The following is a 15,524-nucleotide window of genomic DNA, read 5'->3' on the forward strand; positions in this document are numbered from 1 at the left end:
AAGACCAGTGGTGACATCACGGCATCATATTGTTCCTGTTAGCGTCTTATACATGTAACAATTTAATGCTAATCAGTGATGTCACATTGGTTTTTGCTAAGATTTCTTCAAAATCTTCACCCAGCCAATTAGATACGTAAAAGTTTTTGTGCATAACTTGTTTTTCAAGACAGTAAATGGAAAAAAAGTTGTGTTCAAGAATGTAATAGGTTTTATATCAAGGCTGCAACAAAGTTTATTATTTTTGTGAATTAACCAACAACAATGAGAATTTAGAAGATAATCAGTTATGGAATTAATGGGCATTTCTGTTATTATTTTTCTGTTAAAGGATGATTCCACTGATATACATGTATTATAATGATGAAAATTAAACCTTGAGTATGTGCAAATATTGATCTGCAATATACAGCTCTGGAAAAAAAAATCAAGAGATCACTGCAATTTACTCCTTAATCAGCATCTCTATGCATTCAATGGCAGTCTTTGTTTAATTTTACACAAGCACACATCCTTCTGCTTAATGAGGTTCCGATTTGGTGATCATCTGAATCCAGTCCTATTTAATAGAGAGAAACGTGTATATTAAATCACTGCTGTAATCAACAGTCTCTTTTTGCAATGTGACCAATTGGAGGGTAAAAAAAGGCTAGAAGTCTTTCAGAGGTAATTGGAAATTAAAAAATCACCATTGAACATGCCAGAAACAGTGAAAAGAGAGGTTGAAGAAATGAAGAGAGGTTGAAGTGAAGAAAGAAAAGCCACAATCCTAGCTTCACTGGCACGAGGATTCAGTAAACGGAAAGTTGCTTCTATCCTTAATATTTCAAAGGCGGCATTTCACAAAAACAAGATCAAGCAGCAGAAACAAGGATCAACAAAGCTACAGCCTGGAAGAGGCCGAAAACGGGTCAGTAAAAAGCGAGGTGACTGCAAACTTATTCGAATGTCAATCAAGAACCGTAGGCTGACTTTCTACAATAGTGAGAAACTGAGACTGGGGTGAAGTGCACGGCAAGAACGGTTCGAAACAGGCTTCTACACGCAGGGCTGAAGTCATACAAAGCCAGAAAAAAGCCCTTCATCAGTGAAAAGCAAAGAGCCAGGCTAAAGTTTGCATAAGACCACAGGAATTGGACTGTAGTGGACTTGAGTGAGGTAATCTTTTCTGTCCAATTTTCAGCTTTGCCCGACACCCGGTCATGTTCTGGTTAGACGGAGACTTGGAGAGGCCTACAACCCACAGTGTCTTGCACCAACTGTAATATATGGAGGAGGGTCAGTGATGATCTGGGGGTGCTTTAGCAAGGCTGGAATTGGACAGATTTGTCTTTGTGAAGGGCGCATGAATCAAGCCAGGTACAGGGTTGTTCTAGAATAACTTTTCTTCCTTCTGCTAAGCCAATGTTCCCCAACTCAGAAGATTGAATTTTCCAACAGGACAATTCGCCATGACACATGTAGCCAGATCAATGAGAGTCTGGATGGAGGATCACCAGATCAAGACCCTGTCATGGCCAGCTCAATTCAGATTTGAACCCTATTGAAAACCTCTGGATTGTTGTCAAGTGGAAGATGGATGGTCACAAACCATCAAGCAAAAAGAGTGGTATAAAGTTACCCAACAGCAATGTGGAAAACATGGTGGAAAGCATGCCAGAATGCATGAAAGCTGTAATTGCAAGTTAGGATTATTCCACCAAATACTGATTTCTTCATGTTATTTAACCAATGCATTAACACAATTTGTTTACAAATTATTTGCATTTTGTTTTATTTGAGTTATTAAAGCTCTGTAAATACTGCATGATCCTGGGTTATTTTGATGTGATGTCATTTCCTTTAAATGTACACTCTAAATAACTAGTTATATATTGAATTTGGGAGAAATTTTGTCAGTTCACAAAAAATGAAACAAAATTGTTTATCTCACCAATACATGCACCTGTAAGAAAAAACACAAGAAACTGATTATTTTGCAGTGGTCTCTCCTTTTTTCTTTTTTCTTCTTTTTTCAGAGCAAATACAGTACAAATACTGATGTACTGATTAGTACAAATACTAATCCTTTTTTTAAATTTATAAAATCTTTCATTTTTAATAAATAAAATGTTAATCAAACAAAAATTTCAAACTAGTAGATTTTTGCAAAGGTTCTTTCTCTTTATTGTTGTTTATCTTTTATTGGAATAGTCCCATCCCTATTTATTATTTGAGGCATGCTTGCCAATTTCTACAGTCTAAGTGATCATTAGAGTTGAATCTTTAATATATGTCCCAGAAGAGGTATTAACTGAACAGACATAAAAAAATAAAATAAAATCAATGAATAATTGAAAATAAATATTTCTTGACACTTATGAAACTTGCAGCTTCTTCCCTGGGATGCTGCTTTAGTAGATTTTTAGATAGCGGCTATAACTTCTACTGTCGCTCTGCTGATGCAGGTGTTTTGCTGTAATGATTTAATAAACGTGTCTAAAGCGGGGAGGGGTGGGACGTGGGCTTCTTTTCAGTTTATTTGAATATCGCTGACTAATATTTAGGTGGCCATATAGTGTCATGAAGCCTATATAATGCCCCAACTAAGCATAAAACTAGTTCATGCCTGTATCAAATAGTTTTGTTGTATTTCCTGATGCTTTCACAAGTTCACAAAAGAACCCTAATTTAAAAAAAAAATAAAAAATCCCAGTGATATCAAGAATGTAGACCCTTTTGTCAGTGCATTGAGTGTAAACCTTTTGTGTTTCCGAGCCTGATTACAGTCAACATCCTTCCCTATTGTATGCTATTGTAGGTTACAGCAGGTAGGTTTTCAGAAGTACATACCCTAAAGGATGTTCCCAGCAATTTTAGGCGTGTTCATCTGGAATATTTGGTCTCCCCTCAAAGTGCTATGTCATAGGCATGAATAAAATATTTATTGATTCAGTCCATCGTTATTTAAAAATGAAGTTTTATTGTATGCAGGACCTAAAACTTGACTCTGTATCTTCTGTTCAGGACTGTAGCTGCTGAGGTGAGGAAGCAGATCGCTGGTCAGTATGGAGGGTCCCCTCAACTCCTCAAAAATCTCCATCTGGGGGGTAATGCAGCGAGCAACTCGGTGAGTGTAGTCCAACAACACTCACTCATGTATAACTTCCTCAGGCTCTAGAAGTAATAGTCCCTTTTTCCATCTTTCACATTTAGGTTTGAGTTCTTAGTATTTATCAGTGATGGATGAAGTTCACAACCATGTAGTTGAGTTAAATTAGAGATACAGTAGGTTAAATATTACTCCAGTAAAAGTGCTCCCTTTAAACTTTCACTTGGGAAAAAGTACAAAAGTATTTGCTTTGAAATGTACTTAAGTATCCAAAGTACTGTGATTTATTATGACTATGAGTAATGTTCCCATTATCTTTCTTGTCACAAGACCTAATCATCTCCGTGTATGTGTAAAGAGACTGTTGCTCTTAGCACACCAATCTATTAATAGAATGAGATTATTGAGTCAAACACTGAATCGTACCTATTAAAATGATCACGAGTCCAAAATCTTCTTTTTAACTACTTCAGAAAGATTGTGCAAATAAAAGAAGTCAGAAGCTTCTTCCATCATTTATTACTCTCAAAATGTTATACTTGCTTTTGAACCAACGCTGAACTGTTCAAAACAGAGCGCGCTCTTCCCTGATTGGTGGATTGCTGCATGTTTGACCTGTTATCTACTCATAAATAAAAAACAAACGACTGATTTCACAAAATGAAGTTGAGAAGTAAAATATTTGAAATGTAAACTTTGAAATGTAAAGTTAAAGAAAAAATATTCCCAAATGGAAATCATTTAATATAATACAGATACACGAAGAACCTATTCAACCCCTTAGTTGTCAGCGCCACACCCACTCTATGCCTTAAGCAGCGATTTCAGATCACTGGTTTTCAATGGAAAACGTAAAACGAAGGTATTTGCTGAATGTGTGTAAGCAGTACACAACAACTACATGCATAAATGCACTACTTTATATTATTATTGTAATAACGAGTCACAAACACATCCGCTGCTGCTAATCCCGGTTTATTAGGAAAGATAAGGGTCCAGTAAACAACATGCTGTAAAGCATTTCTGCTCCAAACAAACAATAGTGTTGTAATTTAGATGTTTATTCTTTTGTTTATGTCACAGAACTTCGGCTGGTTTTTGTGTTTACATATTTCGAAATAACTTTCGCATAAAAAAACGACATCTTGCTGGTAAAAAAACCCAAATATGGCTGGTAGAATATAGTGTTACAAAATAAGACCACAAAATAAATAAATAAATAAATAAAGTAAAAGAGGCGGAATCTTGGGTTGAGTCTCCACTATAGGTGTTTTTATTATGCACCACCTATCATTTCAAACCTTTTATTTCCAGCCAGTAGCATTATGGAAACAAAATGACTGATGGAAAATGTAGCCAGTAAGTGCAGGATTCTAACGATATATGAAAGGATTTTATTCCCCACGTGTTATGAGTCTTAGTTTTATTAGTCTTTATAAACTCTTACTGGCCGAAGCAGCACGTGGAGTGACGAACCAGGGAGTGATGCAGCTCTCCGTTGTTTTCGCACAACCAGCTGTTTGTAACGCGTGCAAACTGGACTTTGTTTACAAAAACAGAAAGCAAAGAAAAAAATGGATAGTCAAAAAAGTTGTTTATCGGAGATTTGCAAAAAAAAAAAAAAAGGCAGCGATGTGGAAAATATTCGTTGGGGTGGAGTAACAACAGAGACTTGGAGATCTGCATGGAGATGCTATTTTACATCTGTAAGTTACAATATATCTCCCTTTACAGTTTTATACGATTTTATAGGTTTTGAAGGTCAAAGTGTGTTCTTTTTAAATATATTTGTTTTGTGTATGTAGCCCACTTTTATCAGGAACTGTTAACATTTAAAGTTAGGTAGGGTATTTTCAGCTCCGAGTCCCAAAATCTGTGCCAAAGGCCAACAGGTTAAGAACTGTTACACATTACATTTACTTCATTACTGTCCACCACTGGTAATTATACTTTTTAAAGTCAAGTTTATTTCTATAGCGCTTTTCACAACAGACATTGTCTCAAAGCAGCTTTACAGAATTTAAGTTAAGGTGAAAGTTGTGTATTTATCCCTGATGAGCAGCCGTGGTGACTGTGGCAAGGAAAAACTTTTTTAGATGTTATGAGGAAGAAACCTTGAGAGGAACCAGACTCAAAAGGGAACCCATCCTTATTTGGGTGATATCTAGAGTGTGATTATAGTCTTTAAACATTATAGAACACATGAGCACTGGAATGTAAGATTGAAGGATGAAGGATGCCTGTTACTCATCAAAGTTTACACAGTAACGAAACAAGTGCATGTTATAAACGTAAATGCGATTCATGACTTTTTTTTGTGTGTGTGTGTAAACCATAATTTACCCTCATATCATATTTAGCTAAAACACACCCTTATTTATTCAGGTGTGATAATGTGCCAGTTAAAGGACAGCTCCCCTCAAGCTATGTGCATTTGGCTGGCATTTCAATTCAAACCGACTCACAGTTGAGACAGGATATAACTGTACAGCTTGGCGGTGCTGGGATTTGAACACCTGAACTTCTGATCTTCAGCTCAAAAGCTGTAACCAATGTACCAGAGAAATTTTAATGAAATTACTACGGTTTGTTTTAGCTACAGTGAGGAAAATAAGTATTTGAACACCCTGCTATTTTGCAAGTTCTCCCACTTAGAAATCATGGAGGGGTCTGAAATTGTCATCGTAGGTGCATGTCCACTGTGAGAGACATAATCTAAAAAAAAAAAATCCAGAAATCACAATGTATGATTATTTTTTACTATTTATTTGTATGATACAGCTGCAAATAAATATTTGAACACCTGAGAAAGTCAATGTTAATATTTGGTACAGTAGCCTTTGTTTGCAATTACAGAGGTCAAACGTTTCCTGTAGTTTTTCACCAGGTTTGCACACACTGCAGGAGGGATTTTGGCCCACTCCTCCACACAGATCTTCTCTAGATCAGTCAGGTTTCTGGCCTGTCGCTGAGAAACACGGAGTTTGAGCTCCCTCCAAAGATTCTCTATTGGGTTTAGGTCTGGAGACTGGCTAGGCTATGCCAGAACCTTGATATGCTTCTTACAGAGCCACTCCTTGGTTATCCTGGCTGTGTGCTTCGGGTCATTGTCATGTTGGAAGACCCAGCCTCGACCCATCTTCAATGCTCTAACTGAGGGAAGGAGGTTGTTCCCCAAAATCTCGCAATACATGGCCCTGGTCATCCTCTCCTTAATACAGTGCAGTCGCCCTGTCCCATGTGCAGAAAAACACCCCCAAAGCATGATGCTACCACCCCCATGCTTCACATTAGGGATGGTGTTCTTGGGATGGTACTCATCATTCTTCTTCCTCCAAACACGTTTAGTGGAATTATGACACAAAAGTTTTATTTTGGTCTCATCTGACCACATGACTTTTTCCCATGACTCCTCTGGATCATCCAAATGGTCATTGGCAAACTTAAGACGTGCCTGGACATGTGCTGGTTTAAGCAGGGGAACCTTCCGTGCCATGCATGATTTCAAACCATGACGTCTTGGTGTATTACCAACAGTAACCTTGGAAACGGTGGTCCAAGCTCTTTTCAGGTCCTCCAGTGTAGTTCTGGGCTGATTTCTCACCTTCCTTAGGATCATTGAGACCCCACAAGGTGAGATCTTGCATGGAGCCCCAGTCTGAGGAAGATTGACAGTCATGTTTAGCTTCTTCCATTTTCTAATGATTGCTCCAACAGTGGACCTTTTTTCACCAAGCTGCTTGGCAATTTCCCCGTAGCCCTTTCCAGCCTTGTGGAGATGTACAATTTTGTCTCTAGTGTCTTTGGACAGCTGTTTGGTCTTGGCCATGTTAGTAGTTGGATTCTTACTGATTGTATGGGGTGGACAGGTGTCTTTATGCAGCTAACGACCTCAAACAGGTGCATCTAATTTAGGATAATAAATGTAGTGGAGGTGGACATTTTAAAGGCAGACTAACAGGTCTTTGAGGGTCAGAATTCTAGCTGATAGACAGGTGTTCAAATACTTATTTGCAGCTGTATCATACAAATAAATAGTTTAAAAATCATATATTGTGATTTCTGGATTTCTTTTTTTAGATTATGTCTCTAACAGTGGACATGCACCTACGATGACAATTTCAGACCCCTCCATGATTTCTAAGTGGGAGAACTTGCAAAATAGCAGGGTGTTCAAATACTTATTTTCCTCACTGTGTATATATATATATATATATATATATATATATATATATATATATATATATATAAAAACCCCATCCCAGAGACTGCATTCAATCAAATTTTAATTGATAGCTCAAATTTAAAGATCAAAATCAGGCAGAATTTATATAAGGTCACATGCATGTAGTTATTCAAACACTATTTTTATTTGTATTTATTCTAAAAAATATGTCAAAAGCTGCAATTGCTGGATAAAGTGTCGAGAGTCTCAAAAATGGAAGTGCTGAAAGGCTGTTACAGAAAATGATTTTACAGACAAATATTTATTGAAAGAAATGCAGATAATAAAAGCAATCACTCAAATGGCAAACCAACAGGCTAAGCTAACATAAAAATGTGATTTAGTATTGATATAACAAATTTAATAACCTCAAATGTCATTAAACAAAAACTTGCTCAGCACAAATTAACTGGAGAAACAAAAAAAAAAAAAAAAAAGGGATGATGCTAAACATACTGTATACACATTTTAATCTGTTTTAACTTCCACCTCCCACCCATTCCTGTCTACCTGTAGGTGCCATTAACTGATGCTGTGGAGCCAGTGGACTTTGAAGAGTATTTGATCACTCATCCACCAATTATTGAGTCAGGACCTCTGAGAGACCTCATCGAGTTTCCTCCCGATGATATAGAAGTCACTTACACCCCCAGAGAGTGCCGGACACTGGGTCAGGCAGTGCCAGATGAAGGGTGAGCATGTGATGTGTGTTTATATCCAGTGTACTGTGAGGTGGTTTGCCGATTTTTTGGTGGCTGAGACACCGATGGAGATGAGTAGTAAAATTAAATGCAGTTTTAATTCCTCTTGAACATTTCCAGATTTCGCAACGTTGCATGCTGGAACAAAAGTTTGGATTATATAGCATTTATATAGAAAATATCCCACAAATAAAAGACAAAAAAATCAGCGGAGCAAAATTGGAAGAAAACAAAACCTATTACTACCACAAGTAACACAATTCCTTTCACTACAATACTACTATTACTAGTACTTTTAGCACTTCTCTTTCTCTTCCTCCTCCTCCTGCTACTTCCACTAATATCACTGCAACTACCACTATTACTCTGCCACTTCCAGTACGACTACCACTACGAATACTATTGCTACTATCATTAATTATATTATTACTAATACCACCCCAATATTATTGCTACTACCAATACTACTATAACTACTACTACTGCTACCAACATTAGTACTTCCAGTACCTCTACTGATACTATTACTGCCCCTACCAATACCACCACTACTGCAACTAATGATACTGATACCAAAGCTCAAGCAGTAACTACTAATTATACCATCACTAACAATTCTACTACAATCGATGTTACTTTCTGACCTTGCAGTCCAGCGTATTTTCTAAATAAGGTTTACAGAGCTTGTACGTATGCTTTGGGTCATAGTCTTGGTGTATGGTGAAGTTGGTTCTGACTAGACGCAATCCAGATATAATTGCATGACACTGAATTATGGAATGGTAGCCATATTGGTTCAAGATTACTTTCACCCAGAAAAGGTCTCCAAACTTCCCGGCTCTAAAGCAACCCAAATCATTTAGTTTCCACCTCCACGTTTCACTGTTGGTGTGAAACACTCTGCTGTCATCTACTCTCCAGTTGTCCATCTTGCATAAGTTCTAAAATTTCAGTCAGTCACTGCCCAATTCTTGGGTGTTTTTAACATTTACATAGTTTATTGCATATTAACAAAAAGAGCATTTTATATATTTATAAATATCTTCTTCTTCTTTCGGCTGCTCCCGATAGGGGTCGCCATAGGGGATCATCCGTCTCCATACCCCCCTGTCCTCTACACCAAACTACCTGCATGTCTTCCCTCACCACATTCATAAACCTCCTCCTTGGCCTTCCTCTTTTTCTCCTTCTTAGTGGCTCCATCCTCAGTATTCTCCTACTGATATACCCCATGTCCCTCCTCTGCACATGTCCAAACCATTTCAATCTCGTCTCCCTCACCATGTCTCCAAAACATCCTACATTCACTGTCCCTCTAATTAACTCCTTTTTAATCCTGTCCATCGTCGTCATTTCCAACGAAAACCTCAACATCTTCAGCTCTGCTCCCTCCAGCTCCACCTCCTGTCTTTTACTCAATGCCACTGTCTCTAAACCATACAACATCCTAGGTCTCACCACAGTCCTATAAACTTTCCCTTTCACTCTTGCAGATACCCTTCTATCACAAATCACTCCTGCTATCACTCTTCTCCACCCACTCCACCCTGCCTGCACTCTTTTCTTCACTTCAACTCACTCTTTGCACTGTTGATCCCAGGTACCTGAACTCCTCCACCTTCACCTCTTCTCCCTGCAACCGCACCACTTCACTGCCCTCTCTCTCATTCACACACATGTACTCTGTCTTACTCCTACTGACTTTAACTCGTGTACCTCCACCTCTCCAGGCTCTTCTCAACCTGCTCCCTAATCTCACCACAAATCCCAATATCATCCGCAAACATCATAGTCCGCGTATATATTTAAAAATATAAATAATAATAAAAAATTGATAATACACTAAATAGCAAAGTGGTTTTAATTAAATGCTACATTAAAAGTATAATTTTACCATATAACCCCAAGTAATGAGACGTACAGCATTCTTGGTTGAAAAGACTTGCAGAGGATTTATCCCATATTTTGTCTTTCTGGGGTTTGGTATAATTCAGTACATGGGTCTTTTTTCAGCTTCCCACGCTGTCTGCTGTTGTTTATTACAATGCCTGCGTATTATACTTAAGCATGGAGGGGAACTCCTCCATTTCCTGTCTGACACTCACATACTTAAGCCGCTTTCTCCTTGCTTTTATTTCATGGCCTATAACCCAGTCATGCTAGCTTAACTCGTTTTTTTTCCTTATTATTATTTAATTAGGTATATTTTCCTTTGCAGCTAATGCTGTGGGAGTAGATCTGTATTTCCTTAATATTTCACATCCACATTATGCACATTAAGTAAAAATGTACGAGCGTTTGTGCCCGTTTCTGAATGCCTTTTTTTCCATGAGCAAATTTGCGTTACTATTAATAGAGGTAGTTCCCCACAGCTGTCTTTATACTTGCAGTGAAATGTAGTAAATGTCGATTACCATGTGACTTAATCTTGTAATCACATTTCAGTGACAATGATGCACATGTCCGTGACTGTATCAGATCCTACACTGAGGATTGGGCCATCGTCAACCGCAAGTAAGACACCCAGATTCCTCAACTTTGGCTTGCTTTATGAAAAGTTGTATTTATTGTTTATGGAGATTTGACAGATGACATACGTTCCACAAGTCAAACTAGTAAAACAAAAATATTCAATATAACAGTGTTTGCTTATTAAGGTTTAATCTTTTGGCGTACTTGAGCACGTTCCCATCCTGTTTTCACTTTCTTCATTGTATTTCCTTCCACCTAATTTTCTCAGAAAGTGACTTGTAATGCATTGCACTTTATTCCGCTCTGTGTCTATGCTATTTGAGAATAATTAATGGTAAATACATAAGATTAGATTGTTATTGTTTTTATTCTACTGTTATTATACCTACAGTGTTTAGTTATAGATTACATGTATTTTGTACAGCGCTTTTAATAGTCTGGGTTCTGGAAGAGCAGTACAGGCCACAGTTACAGGGTTGTTTATTACCAAATCACCAGGATTGAGGATCACAAAGCCTACATTGTGTTAGCGTAAGAGGTTTCCTCTAATCTAAATTGCACCACACAGTTCAGCCTGTGATTAGAAACTGCAGTGCACGGCACCCTCCAGTGCAGTAGGAAACATTTAACATAATTTATTTATGTGTTGAACAGCGGTTCAGAGGTTGTGCTTGTTTTTTTAGTTACTGGTTCCCCACAGGTACTGAAAACAGATTGAAACCATGGTGTTAGCAAGAATGTGTGTAATTGTGGATAGAATGACATTTGTTCAAGAAATGTAGAATTCTCAGCATAATTTCTTGGTAACAGTCTGAGGTAAAAGTTGTTTCTTATATTTCAAGTTGTCTAATAAATGGCATTAACTGGTGGCACAGGTATCATAAGCTGGGCACCGGCTTTAACCCCAACACGCTGGACAAGCAGAAGGAGAGGCAGAGAGGTTTACCCAAGCAAGTGTTTGAGTCAGATGAGCTTCCTGACCCCAGCAGCTATCAGGACGATCAGGTAAAACATTTCCACACACACTGAGCTGGAGTTTTCATTTACCATGAGTGTGAATAGAGAGTTATTAAACTGAAATGACTAGAGCACTAGCTTGGCTAATTGATTGATTGTGTGTGTGTGTGTGTGTGTGTGTGTGTGTGTGTGTGTGTGTGTGTGTGTGTGTGTGTGTTTTGTAGGATGACCTAAAGCGCAGGTCCATGTCCATAGATGACACTCCTCGCGGTAGCTGGGCTTGCAGTATATTCGATCTGAAGAACTCCCAGCCTGACTCTTTACTCCCACACTTGCTGGACAGAGTGCCAAACGAGGAGATCGACCGGCACAACGAGGAGCAACGCAAAGCCAAACGACACCGAGAGCTCTTTGCCCTGCACCCGGCACTCGACGAGGTGTGTTTGAGGCTCTGTTACACCACGGTTATTAATGCAAATACCTACACTAAACTTGCAGTAACTTGTGGATGTTTATTGTTCGCCTATTTTTTTATTTCCACTGGGAAGCAGTAGTTATTATACTGACCAGGCATTACTGTCTGGCCACCGATCTGTTATAACATTATGACCACTTGCCTACTATTGTGTTGGTCCACCATTTGCTGCCAAAACAGTCCTGACCCTTCGAGCATTAGCAGCTTTAACTTCTTCAGTTATTTGAGCTACAGTTGCTTGTCTGTTGGATCGGACCAGCATTCGCTTCACAAGTGCATCAATGAGCTTCGACCGCCCATGACCCCTTCGCCGATTCACCACTGTTCCTTCATTGGACCACTTTTGATAGATACTGACCACTGCAGACTAGGAACATCCCACAAGAGCTGCAGTTTTGAAGATGCTCTGACCCAGTCGTGTCTAGACGTCACAATTTGGCTCTCGTCAATCTCGCTCAAATCCTTACTCAAATTTCGCCCATTTTTCCTGATTCTAACTCATCAACTTTCAGGACAAAATGGTCACTTGATGCCTAATATATCCCACCTCCTAACAGGTGCCATGATGAGTTAATCAGTGTTATTCACTTCACCACTTATAATGTCATAATGTCATGCCCGGTCGGTATACATGCTGATTGTGGGGAAGTGGTAGCTTAGTGGTCAAGGCTCTGGTTTATTGATCAAAAAGTCGGGGGTTTAAGCACCTGTATCTTCAAGCTGCCACTCTTGGGGCCTTGTGTTCTGACTCCGGCTTTCTAACATCGCTGGGATATACGAAGAAAGAATTTCACTTTGCTGTAATAATAATATAAAGTATAATTTTTATAAGTATAAAACTTTTTAATGCCATAACCTTATAATCTTCTACTTGTTTTTCATTTACAACAGTGTCTGCAAATTTTCTTCATTGCCTTAGAACCATTTACCTGTACTTCTCAAAAATGTACTATGCAAAGACAATAAATGTCCTTCCGTTTATCCGTCACTACGTCACTAACTGTTTGGTTTTGTTGATTAACAAACCGACCTTTCTGTAACTAAACTTAACTGAACTTACTGTAAGCTATGTATCATCAGAGGTTGTAAGAAATTGTAGCTATACGACCTGTTAATCTACCAATTTGCTGCTATTGCTGATTTCAAGGATTATTAAAAAAAAAAAAAAAATCATACTCTATACTTGATAATGTGTCATAAGTATTTACTACATAGCTGTTTTGTATTTTAGGAGGAGCCGATCGAGCGTCACTGTGTTCCTGATGTTCCCAAAGAGCACTTTGGCCAGAGACTTCTTGTGAAATGCTTGTCCCTAAAGTAAGTGCAGCAGAGTGTGTTTAAAAGATCAAGTTCTCTAGCACAATATTGCTTCCTGCCTTCCACTGACTCTTTTTTTTATTTATTTATTTATTTATTTTTTCTCCCTGTAAAGGTTTGAGATCGAGATCGAGCCAATATTTGCAAGTTTGGCTTTATATGATGTCAAGGAAAAGAAAAAGGTTAGCTATTATACCTGTGCTTTTGATTAAAAACGTTAGGAATTTTGCACAAGAATCGCTGTTATCATATCCCAGGTTATTAAGTGTTGCATTCAAAAGTCAATGTTACTGTATGATATTTTATATTGTTTGTAAGGGGGTAAACTGACAAAAGCAGCAGTGGATCAAATAATGATTTCCCCCACTGTATCCGTTAATTCTTATGTAGTTTTTAAAGTAATCTTAAAAGCATATTTGATCATTGTGCGTCTCTGTAGTCTACCACTAGAGGGCAACAGTCACCATTTATAAGAAGCCAAACAGTAGGCTGCATTTCAGATTTTTCTGTATTCATTGTTGTATTGTTCTATATTTTTCTCTTCAGATATCAGAAAACTTTTTCTTTGACCTGAACTCAGAGCAGACCAAATCCATGCTGCGTCCACATATCCAGACAGCTGCTATCTCCACCTTGGCCCGCTCCGCCGTCTTCTCCATCACCTACCCCTCTCAAGACGTCTTCCTGGTTATAAAGGTTTGCGTCTCTCCACGTTTTGTCTCATCTCGTCTTGCCTGACCACAATGGATTTTAAGTTATCTGCCTAGACCTTCTGTCCAATCAGAACTGAGTATACAATTTGACTATAGTGTAATGGAAATTATTTTGCTTTGTTGTAGTTAAAATGTTCCACTTAAAATAACTATTTGCTAATATGACTATTTAGTTTAATTAAGATAAAAGTATGTTTAGTTTCTTTCTATCTTTGTCAACAGATATATTGGAAATATTGGACAGAAATGAAGGTTGAAATACAAAGCAGGTTTGAGTCGTCTTGTTCAATTTTATTTTCTCGTTCTGTGTGTGTAGCTTGAAAAAGTTCTTCAGCAGGGGGACATCGGAGAATGTGCCGAGCCTTACATGGTCTTTAAGGAGTCAGATGCTGCAAAAGTAAGAGTTTTTATAAATAAATCCATATACTTCATCATCCCCTCTTTGTGTTCATGTAAACAGGAGATGTTTTTTTCCATTTGTTAGTTTTACTCGTGAACATTTATTTGTAGAATAAAGAAAAACTGGAGAAGCTGCGTACTCAGTCGGAGCAGTTCTGCCAGAGGCTCGGTCGCTACAGGATGCCCTTCGCTTGGACCGCCATCCATCTAATGAATATAGTCAACAGTGCAGGCAGTCTGGAGAGGGACACTGAGCTGGAAATGGGTCTCCCAGGTCAGCCTGTTTATTTATTTATACAATTTATTTAATTGTAAAATGAACTGGCTTTATACTCAGCAATGAAATGTTTTATCTTTGGCCTGAATTTTAATGGTGTGGTCGAGTCATGCTCATATGAGTTTTTTTTTTTTTGTATTATTTTTTTTTATATAATTTTTTTTTTTTACTGTGCACCACGTTAATAGAGCGTAAGGGTTCCTGGTCTGAGCGGAGGAACTCCAGCATTGTGGGTCGGCGCTCTTTAGAGAGGACCACCAGCGGGGACGAGTACTGCAATCTGACCAGTTTCAGACCTGCTACACTGACTGTCACCAACTTCTTCAAACAGGTCAGTCCTCATTGCGAAGGCATGAAGTCTGCTTTAACAACTTGCTGTAACAGTAATTCTGTATATGTAGATAAAGTGCTCATATCATCTGAGCTCGTATTAGTTCTGTAAGCGTTAAAAACTTGGAATAATGCTTAAGCTGAGCATTTAAGCGAATAAAACACCTATTTGCATTATTATTTAGTGTTGAAACTATTGAGATAAAATGCATTGGAATCTTATGAATTAAACTAATTGATAATTATTATATATTTTTTTTTTTAAGGAAGGAGATCGGTTAAGTGATGAGGATCTGTACAAGTTCTTGGCCGACATGAGGCGGCCCTCTTCAGTGTTACGCAGACTCAGACCTATTACAGGTGGGCTTAAAAATCAAACAAAACAAACTCAGGCAAAAGTACAGATATCTGTGAGAGACCCGATGTTTTTTTTTCCCCTTTAAATAAGGAGTCTGTATGCCTTGCTAGACAAGTGCCTTATGATTGAGTGCATGCAGTATTATTAGATTAGCATATTTCTACTAAGGTTTTAATTCTATAAATCCCAATATAAAATTAAATAATTTC

General features: G+C 38.1%; 1 protein-coding gene across 21 annotated transcripts in view; it reads left to right on the forward strand.

Moving 5' to 3' along the window:
* dock7 (dedicator of cytokinesis 7) overlaps positions 1-15,524 on the forward strand; it is a 63,495-nt gene that overhangs the window by 6,684 nt on the left and 41,287 nt on the right. For all 21 annotated transcript variants that reach the window (XM_046848089.1, XM_046848062.1, XM_046848072.1 and 18 more), the window contains exons 2-13: positions 3,007-3,109; positions 7,833-8,008; positions 10,463-10,531; positions 11,365-11,494; positions 11,671-11,883; positions 13,153-13,238; positions 13,354-13,420; positions 13,785-13,934; positions 14,268-14,348; positions 14,462-14,624; positions 14,816-14,958; positions 15,224-15,317. In XM_046848089.1, the coding sequence (XP_046704045.1) occupies positions 3,007-3,109; positions 7,833-8,008; positions 10,463-10,531; positions 11,365-11,494; positions 11,671-11,883; positions 13,153-13,238; positions 13,354-13,420; positions 13,785-13,934; positions 14,268-14,348; positions 14,462-14,624; positions 14,816-14,958; positions 15,224-15,317 (1,475 nt within the window). The remainder of the gene's footprint in view (positions 1-3,006; positions 3,110-7,832; positions 8,009-10,462; positions 10,532-11,364; positions 11,495-11,670; positions 11,884-13,152; positions 13,239-13,353; positions 13,421-13,784; positions 13,935-14,267; positions 14,349-14,461; positions 14,625-14,815; positions 14,959-15,223; positions 15,318-15,524) is intronic.

Source organism: Silurus meridionalis, chromosome 1 (genome assembly GCF_014805685.1).
Source record: "Silurus meridionalis isolate SWU-2019-XX chromosome 1, ASM1480568v1, whole genome shotgun sequence".
Classification (NCBI taxonomy): domain Eukaryota; kingdom Metazoa; phylum Chordata; class Actinopteri; order Siluriformes; family Siluridae; genus Silurus; species Silurus meridionalis.